This window comes from Phaseolus vulgaris, chromosome 4 (assembly GCF_051622355.1).
Source record: "Phaseolus vulgaris cultivar YP4 chromosome 4, ASM5162235v1, whole genome shotgun sequence".
Lineage (NCBI taxonomy): Eukaryota > Viridiplantae > Streptophyta > Magnoliopsida > Fabales > Fabaceae > Phaseolus > Phaseolus vulgaris.
In genome coordinates, this window is record NC_143501.1 from 1,941,081 (window position 1) to 1,951,381 (window position 10,301).

The 10,301-nt window shown below is 30.3% G+C and overlaps 1 protein-coding gene across 1 annotated transcript; it reads left to right on the plus strand.

Moving 5' to 3' along the window:
- Positions 1-7,784: 7,784 nt before the first annotated feature.
- LOC137836639 (putative glutamine amidotransferase GAT1_2.1) lies at positions 7,785-9,959 on the plus strand. Its single transcript, XM_068645309.1, has 4 exons — positions 7,785-7,950; positions 8,044-8,783; positions 8,871-9,077; positions 9,475-9,959. Exons 1-4 carry the CDS (start codon positions 7,863-7,865, stop codon positions 9,724-9,726), a joined length of 1,287 nt encoding a protein of 428 aa, XP_068501410.1. The 5' UTR covers positions 7,785-7,862; the 3' UTR covers positions 9,727-9,959.
- The last annotated feature ends 342 nt before the right edge of the window (positions 9,960-10,301 follow it).

The following is a 10,301-nucleotide window of genomic DNA, read 5'->3' on the forward strand; positions in this document are numbered from 1 at the left end:
TTTGGGTTCTTGGTCCCCTCATTTTACCTTTTTCTTTTGTTCTTTACAAACACTATTTTTGGTCAACAATTGAGTGGGTGGTGGTGCTTGATGAATGGCAAGGTTTTTTCATTTTATTTTATTTACATTTTTTCATTATGAAAATCTAAGAATTAAAGAAAATTGTGTTCATATCAACTCGTATACGAGACTATATAGATAAGCTAAAGAAATGATCATTAGGATAAATTTGAAATGGATCTGATAAGATATTAAGAAATGAATTTAAGTCTGATTCAACTTCATAAAACTGACGTATAAGATGAGATTTACACCCACTTGTATATTATGAAATGTTCTAATACTTAGTCGATGTGGAATTTCCAACATTTATAAACTGGTCTATTTTAATTTGTGATTTGTTCAAAATAAATATTTGAACTTTTATTCTTTTTCTCATTTTTGGAATTACAAAAGATTTTGATGGCAGCTCAAATAGCAATATGGGTATTGATACAATTTTTTTAAAGGATATATGGGAATATAAGAGTTTTGCAATAACCAAATAAAAAAGTTTGTTTTTTTTTACTTTTTAATTTTTGTATGATGATAAAAAATATTTATCTGAATATATCTTTTTCTACTTTCACCCAATTCAATCAATAGTTTGACAATAAAATTAATGAAAAAACAAACAGAAATATTAAGTGTAAGTTTGAACAAGTTTGTTTATATGTAATTTTACCATAATAAAAAAATGAAATGAATTTCTGTGTAGGATAAAATTAACTTATGTGTAGATTAAATTTATTTAATTTTTATTTCTTCTTTTTAGATACAAAAATTGATACAAATTCAAATCCAATTAACAGAAACAGTTATTTTACAAAAGATGGGTACCAAATATTAAAACTTTGGGAAAAAATTATTATACTGATTAAATTTTAATTTGAGAAAACTAATCTCAAAGATCTTTTATGAATTATTTATGAAACAGGTTATTATCACACCAACTTGGGTTAGCTTTGCTCTTTTTGCGCAAGATCATTGCTGGTATACAGACTGGGCTGAGGCCCAAAAACAGATTCCATGCCTAAAAAAATAAGACCTTTTCTTCCTGCACACCCATAATTTTCAGCTGCACCTTCTTAATCTTTTAAATGACAATTTTACCTTTCATAAAAGCGACTTATGGATTATTTGTTCCCTCCCTAATTTTTAGAATATGATTTTCCAAATAAAAATTTCCAAAACAGAAGTTTTGGAATAAGATTTTTAGAAAATATTCTTCAATATCATACATTCTAGCTCAAGTTTTTTGGAACAAACTTTATGGAACATATGTATTTTAGATTATATAATTTAGAAGGTATTTTTAAATTCAAAATACCTTTCAGAAGTGTTTTTTTGAAATAATTGAAACAAGTTTTCTAAAATATATGATAATTTTTAGAATAAATCTTTTAGAACAAATTTTCCGAAACACATAAAATGCATTTTGAAATGAGTTTTACAGAATAATAAATTTTTAAAACATATAAGAAACTTTTGGGAGGAACTTTTTTTAAAGCTAACTCTCTTTTTCTTCTTCCTCTCAAACAGTGTAATAAAGAATAGAAGTATAACAATGATGCAACAACGATAACGGTGACAACGATTGAATATTTTAGTCTTTTTATATTATTTTGGGAGTCCAGTTAGTAATAATGGAGTACAAAAAGAAAAGGCTGAAAATATAGAGGGAGGCAAGCAAGGAGAGAAATAGCTCGGGAAAAAGGATTCACTAGTAGGATTTCCACCCGACTGTTTCTTCCTGCACCTCCATACCTTCTACTCTCACCTCCATAAATTTTCAAATTTCCAAAAATACCTCTCTATAATATTCCAGATTACGTAATTTGGAAGTCATTTTTCAAATTTGTAATTAGCTTCCGGATTATATAATCCGGAAGCCTTTTTTCAGATGCATGATTACTTTCCAGATTATATAATCCAGAAGTCTTATTTAGCTTCCGGATTATGTATTTCGAAAATCTTTTTTCAAATGAGTTTTTGGATTACATAATTCGAAAACTACTCTATGGGGTGACACAAGAAGGATTAAAATGTATTTTCATGTTGTATATGAAGGTGGATATCTCATACAAATTCTTATTTAATTTGTGATAACTCTTTATTTCTCATTTCACCAATCTTCACTTGCTCAAAAAGTTTTTCCTACTATTTCTTATTTCTTATTTGGGTGGTGATATTTTGACCCTGTTCCACTTTACACTTCCTACAAAATATTAATATTTGTAATTAAAAAAAAAATTAAAAGAAGAAAATTTTTTCTTAATGAAAATATAATCAAAATAATTAAAATATTAATATTTATTAGAGTGTAGAATGGGTGTGAAAAAATTATTTTTTTTCTTATTTAATTTGTGAAATGTGAACTGTGAGAGTAGTGGGGCTGCATAGTTGACCTTTGAGTCCACCCAATGGACCATAAAAACCCTCCATGATCAGAAGCATAGCAGATTCAACTGAGAAACAATTCAGAAACAAGTGAGAAAAGATGAAGAAGGTGTTTTTTCTTGCAATTGTGGTGGTGGCAGTGGTGGTGGTGGAGGGTTTGAATTGTAGCCCTGCGGAGCTGAGTCCTTGTTTGGAGGCAATGTCTTCCTCATCTCCACCAACAAGCATCTGCTGTCAGAAAGTGAGGGAACAAAGGCCATGTCTCTGTGGTTACCTCAAAAGTCCAAGTATCAAGAATTATGCAAACTCTCCTGGTTCTATAAGGATTGCTAGCTCTTGTGGCATTCCCTTCCCAACAACTTGTTAGCCACCTTCATCTTCATCATCTTTGCTTCATATACTGTACTATACTGTATAATACTATAGTATAATACCATCTAATCTACTGTAATAAGCCCTCTCTGTTTCAGGATGTTTCTGAGTGCATGTTAGCTTTAACAAGTTAAGATCATTATGTGTATGAATGAGATGTTTGAAGAAGTTAATGGAATAAATTTGGTGTGTATTTGGGTTCTTGGTCCTCTCATTTTACCTTTTTCTTTTGTTCTTTACAAACACTAATTTTGGTCAACAATTGAGTGTGTGGTGGTGCTCATTCATGAATGTTTGTGAGAGGTCCACTTTGAAAGGGTCTCCTAACATTTTAGGTCTTTGGATTCAACTGGTCAAGTAAGCTAAGGTTTTTTTTTTTTTTTTTTTTCATTTTCTCATTCTGAAAATCTAAGAACATAAGAGTGTTCATACCTACACTAACAACTCGTTCGTGTATGAGACTATATAGATAAGTTAAACAAACAATTGCTAGGATAAACTCGAAATGAATCTGATATAATATTAAGAAATTGACTTTAAATTTGATTTAACTTCGTAAATCTGACTTATAAGGTGAGATTTGCATTTATTTATATATTATAAAATGTTCTAATATCTAGTCGATGCATGATCTCCAACCGTTATAAACGGATCTATTTCAATTTGTGACTTGTTCAAAGTAAATATTTTGACTTTTATTTATTTATTTTCATTTTGGAATTACAAAAGATTTTGATGGCAGCTCATATAGCAATATAGGAATTGTCATTTATAATGGTTAAATTTTAATTTGAGAAAACTAATCTCAAAGAGCTTTTATGAATTATTTATGAAACAGGTTATTATCACACCAACTTGGGTTAGCTTTGCTTTTTTTGTGCAAGATCGTTGCTGGTATACAGACTGGGCTGAGGCCCAAAATTCCATTCCTGAAAAATAAGACTTTTTCTTCCTCCACACCCATAATTTTCAGCTGCACCTTCCTAATCTTTTAAATGACAATTTTACCTTTCATAAAAGCGACTTATGGATTATTTGTTCCCTCCCTAACTTTTAGAATATGATTTTCGAAATAAAAATTCCAAAACAGATTTTTTTGGAATAAAGGTTTTAGAAAATAGATTTCAATATGAAATATATTAGCTCAAGTTTTTCGGAACAAACTTTATATATAGAACATATATATTTTGAATGGTATAATTTAGAAGGTATTTATAAATTCAAAAATATTTTTCAAAATGTATTTTTTGGAATAATTGAAGCAAGTTTTCCAAAATATATATGATAATTTTTAGAATAAACCTTTTAGAAGAAATTTTCTGGAACACATAAAATGCATTTCGAAATGAGTTTTACAGAATAATAAATTTTTTAAAACATATATGGAACTTTTGGAACGAATTAATAAATTTACTTTTTTAAGTATTAAAAATAAGAAAGTTGAGGGTTTTTTTTTCAAATGGTATAATTTCATTTGATATTTTATGAAATGGGCAAAAATTGTACAAATCGTACATATAGAATTATCCATTTCAGAAATTATACTATTTGAAAAAAAAAAACTAAAATTGATTAAAATATATATTAAAGTATACATGAGAGATAGTTAATTTGATACGTGTTGAACATGCATGCATTGTGTTGTGAAAGTTGAAACCTTCCCCAAGTAAAACTTCATCTCCAACAACACTTCCAGTTTCTGCATTTTTTTTAGTATTCTATTCTCTTCATCTCACCTTCAACCTTCCCCACATACCACCCTTCTCTTCTCTTCATCTCTTCTAACACTAATAATCCACTCTGCAAAGTCAACATCAATAACTCAACTCTCACAAATAATCACTTTCTCTTCTTCTTTTTTAACTCACTTTCTTTTCTACCTTTTTCAAATGGGATTATCCAAACATATTAAACATCATAATATATATTTATTTTTATTAATGTCATGCTATATATATGTAAATTTAAACATGAATAAATGTAAATTGAACACATACAATAATGTTCTCATATAGATCTTATCATATTATGATTCTCACACAATCATATAATCAAGAAGGAATAGGCACTTACCTTGATCCATGAGTGATCCTAATTGAGCAGTTACTTTATCTCCTTTGTCCCAATCTATGCAGAGACAGAACCCTATAACCTTTAGTTCCCAATCTCCATCAAATGCAGGTTTTCCATTAGGTATATCATCAGATATATATTTCTCACATTAACCAATGAGCCTTTAATTATATTATTATTATTAAATCATATTCGGGTCCAAAGCTCAAATTCTAAGTCGTGTGAGTCACTTTATAGAAATTAATTTACATAATTTCTTACAATATATGTTACCTTCACTCTTTTCCACATCCCAAAATTAACTTAGAATACAATTTTATATGAAATTCTCATCCCAAATACAGAAGTTTTCTCCCATCACTTCTCTTCCACCATTAGAACAAACATAACTTTCTTCAACACAACTCATATTAAACCACCTTTATGTTCTATGGGAAACATTTTCAACTTGTACTCACAAAATTACCCCATCAAATAAATTATTAGTCTTTGCGTATTATTTTCTTCCACTCAACTTTGGAATAATGGACTTCTCTTTTTGCAATTAACCTTCACCAGTTTTAGCCAAAGCTTGCTTGAAAATGATCAGTGATTTGGAAGACAGTGACATGGGAAGAGGAGAAACATCATAATGCATTAATTAGTGCCTATAGTGCATTGAATCTATGGTCAACGATGTTTATAAACCCTAAACATTATATTAAAAAGTCAAAGAAAATTGGCAATGATTGTTCATAAAATTATTATCTCACCATAGAAGAACCTTCATGTGAAACACATGTGTTGGGGTTGAGAAAACACGTTTGAAGTAGAGTTGTAGGAGAAGAAAGTTTAGTTGATTATTTCTTCCTCTTCTTTAGAGTGTCACCTTCTCTCCCAACAATTTATCTTAATTTCCTCTTCATTCAATGAAGGGAAGTAATTGAGACAATTTTTCAACAACTATAAACCTAATTCATGTGAAAAATGTGATATAGAATATACAACACTTTCTTGTGTAAAATATGAAAATAAATGGAGTGTCCTCAAATAAAGTTTGTATCTATTTATATATTATAATTTAATATTTAATGTGAAATATTTCACACATCTTCTCGTGTCGAGAATTAGATATCTAAAACATGAAACTGTCAAAAAATCTAATAACATGTGACACGATCAATTGTTGAAGATCCTACGTTAACTAGAGATAATAACATTTTGTAGTATATAAATGGATGCAAATTTTATTTTATAAGTCGGTTTCATAAGATTGATGTAGACTTAAAATACACTTCTTAATATAATATAAAGCTGACAAATTTATTAGAATAACATTTTAATATTAAAAAAGTACACCAAAGTCATCAATGTTCAGTTAATAATTCAATGGTCTGTTAACTAACTATTGCATTTACACATTTGAAGTTTGAAACATTTTTATGGAAAATTATTTAGCTAAGATAACAAAGGAGAAGATAAATATTGTGTAGTACGAATTCAAATATAAGAACAAAATAATATTTTTAATTGAAATTGTATGTAGTATCATCACTTTACAACTCTAAAGCTAAAAACAATGTTCATGGTTAAAATTGAAATTTATACAAATAAGATTAGAAAAACATATAACACTAGTTTTTATACTAATCTTCAACATAGACAAGATGATTAACAATAAATTCAAATAAAGAAAATTATACTAATTATAGGAATTCTTTAGGGTGATGAAGTTGTAATTGTAAGTGGGTTTTATAATTATTATAAAAGGGCAGATTGCAGGTAGGGTTAATTAAGCACTTAATTAGAGAAATAACTTGAAAAAAAAAATGTTGACTTTGAGAGTTAATTAAGAAGTGTAAATTGTTGTTTATATAAATACATATTTCCCAAATGATTATAATACTTATAAAGTAGTTATATTGTCCAAAGCAAAAGTATTATGAAAAACAACTTTCAAATTTCACATTCATTACTCCATTGAATCTAAGTAATCCACTATAAGCTTTTTTACAATCGGTTTAAGACCTCATTATTTATTAAGAGATTTGCTAAAACAAAGTAATCATGTCTATTTATATTTTCTATAGTGATGATAATAATATCACATTATTATTTTTTACACCATGTGATAATAAAATAAGATACATTAATTGTTTTTCATATAAAGATATATATAACAATTACAACGTTTTAAATAGTTTTAATTGCTAAACAATCTTTTCGATCACGATGTGTTGTCATCCTTGACTCAACACTCTTGAAGAATGACACATTAAAATGTAGAATATTTGTTCTATAATATTACATTATTGAAGATAAAGAAGCACATGATAAAACAAAATTATTTTATACCATGCTTCATGAATTATGCTCCAACATCTCAATTTTTTTAAACCATTCTCATCCACAAATTTAGTAGTTGTTAAGAAAAAAACGTACATATTCATTAAAAAAAATTGTATGGTAGTCTCACTTGTTTAAATATTTATTTTCTCTAGTTTAACAAATAAATCTTGTTTTGTCTCATTAAAAAGAGATAGTTCATTGACTCACTAAGTTTTTTTTTTAAGAATATATATCTTTTAAATATAAATATTCTTTAAATCTTAATTAGTTATAATTGATACCTCTAATTCAATAAAAATAAATAAAATCTTACCTCTACACATTAAACTATTTAATTATAATAATAATTTAAACTTATTTAGAAATAAAAGCAATTTAAATTGCAATAAGAATTTGTATTTATATTTTCAAACAATGTAATACAATTTTTTTTTATATATTGTTTTATGCAGTCAAAAGTTATTATTCATTTTCATCAACATTATTTTTATATAGGCTCGTATCAAATTCATAATAATCAAGATTTATATAATAATTTTTAGTTTATGTAAGAAGATTTGAATTTCACCCCTATAAATAGAGTGCATTAAGATTTGAGCTTTATTCTGAATATTATAGCGTAGCGTGTGATTAGTCCCACATCGCTCATTATGTCTTCCAATCTCTCTGTGATACTCCCTCGTGTTCTCATCGTTTCCAGAAGAACACTTCGCAAGAACAAGTTCGTGGATTTCGTCGGTAACCAACTAACTAACTTACAAATCTTTGTTCAGAAAATTAGCAGCATTTGAATCATCATCCTCACCATTGTTGTTTTCTGTTTTTCTTCAGGGGAATACCACCTTGATCTGATAGTGAGCTATGGCGCAGTACCTGTGATCGTGCCTCGCGTTTCCGGGGTCCACACCTTGCTAACCAGCTTCGAGCCAATCCATGGCGTTCTTCTCTGCGAAGGAGAAGACATCGAGCCATGTTGGTACCAGCAAGACGACCATGGCTCTGATCTCTCGCCAGAGGAGTTGGAAGAAATCAGAAGGCTTCATTCCAGTGATACTTCCATTGACAAAGAGAAAGACTCCATCGAGTTGAGCCTTGCCAAGTTCTGTCTCGAGAGGAACATTCCCTATCTGGGTATCTGCAGGGGCTCCCAGGTTCTGAATGTTGCATGTGGGGGTACCCTTTACCAGGACATTGGAAAAGAGCTTTCAAAAGGGTGTGCGGAGAGTGATCGAGTGATGCACATAAACTACGATGATTATGATGGGCATAGGCATGGTGTGAAGCTTGTGGAGAGCACCCCTTTGTGGAAGTGGTTTCATGAGGAAGGAAAAGAAGGGGAAGAAAGGGAGATTTTGGTTAATAGTTACCACCATCAAGGGGTTAAGAGGTTAGCACAACGTTTTGTTCCTATGGCCTTTTCTGCTGATGGTTTGATTGAAGGGTTTTATGACCCTGATGCTTATAGCCCTGAAGATGGCAAATTTATCATGGGATTGCAATTTCACCCTGAACGTATGAGAAAGCCTGATTCTGATGAATTTGATTACCCTGGTTGCCCCTTTGCCTATAAGGTAGCTTTTGTTTCTGCTTTTAAGAGATCAATTTTGATATACACTGATCACAGATTTGTCTAATAATGCATTGTTATTATCACGCAGGAATTTGTGAAGGCTGTGATTGCTTATCAGAAGAAGCTCAACAGTTTAACATCTGTGCCAAAGCCTGTGAAACTTAACAAGGAAATGGAGAACAAGAGGAAAATCATAGTGCGTAGCTTTTCCCTTGCCAAAAACCTCTACACCATGGGCCGTGGGAATTGCTCCTCTAAAGATTCTGAACTTGAAGTTGGAGCAGAGTTTTTGGAGGTACAAAATTTCACACCTTTCATGTTTCTCTTTCAATTTCGGCTAAATGCTCTCAGTTTTCTTCTTCTCTTCATTTTGGTCATTCTCTCAATTAACCATGCTAAGAGTGTTTGTTAGTCTTGGATGATGATGCAATGTTCATGTGATGTGATGTCTCTTACAACTAGATCTATTCTTTATCAGTAAATTGATAGAAAATGAACTTAGTTTGTGCATACCTTAAGAATCCAAAGTGGAAGCTAATAAACTTAGAGACCAAAAACATTGGAACTAAATGATAAGATTGATTTTGGCCTTTATGAGCATGGTAAAACATTGGGATAAGCAATTTGGATTGCACCAGAAGTTTCCCTTTTGAGTTGTTTGATTAAGAATGGAAGTGCGTTTGAATTTGCAGTCAAACACAGTGTTAAGTGTGCAGCAAGAGAATCGGTTGAAGCAAATGGGAGCAACAGTGAGGAATGCAGGGTCATATGTGGAGAGAGTGAAGGTGAATGAGGGAAGAGAGAAAATGGCCAAAAATGTGATGGGAAAGATGTCAGTGGAGCAGCTGTCTGATCTGCTGACTTTCTACCGCACCATGGGACAGATTTGCTCTCAAATTTTGGAAAGAAAGCTGCATGACGTTGTGAATGACTTCAGTTCTTGACCAAAACTTTGTTTCCTCTTACCATGCAACATTACTTGTTCTTCTTTTTGGTGTCTTTTAGCATGTCACTCACATGAATCTTGTGTTCTGTGCTGCCTCCTTGATTCCCTCTGTTCATATTTCAACTTTTGCCTTAATTTCCTCTCCATGAAAGTGATGTTCATCTCTCTTGCTTTGCTTCTTATTTTAGTTTCTATGTAACAAAATAAGACAGTTTTTTATTATGGTTCAAATTAGCTGCCACAGATGTTTCATAACTGTACAATCAATCCAAGTCACTGTCTTCCACCCAACAAATGGATATCAACTAAAATCACAACTGGCACCAACTAAAAAAGATTTACAATGCTATCTGTGTTTACATAATATTACACATTACACATTGACTAAAAATTAAAATACTTTAGAGTATATAAATAGATACAAATTTTACCTTATAAATCGGTTTTACCGATTTTATAAAATTGAGTTGGATTTAAAGTTAAAGTTATTACATCTCTAGATTATTATTATTTGTAGTTACTCACAGTGGTTGTAGCTCTTTCATCAAAGAAAGTGTGTTTGAGTTTTGATTT

What these genes read in the sequence shown, in the direction of transcription:
- LOC137836639 (XM_068645309.1), top strand. Translation starts at nt 7,863, where the DNA reads ATGTCTTCCAATCTCTCTGTGATACTCCCTCGTGTTCTCATCGTTTCC. An exon ending in CAAGTTCGTGGATTTCGTCG is followed by an intron (nt 7,951 to 8,043) that starts GTAACCAACTAA and finishes GTTTTTCTTCAG; the next exon opens with GGGAATACCACCTTGATCTG. An exon ending in GTTGCCCCTTTGCCTATAAG is followed by an intron (nt 8,784 to 8,870) that starts GTAGCTTTTGTT and finishes ATTATCACGCAG; the next exon opens with GAATTTGTGAAGGCTGTGAT.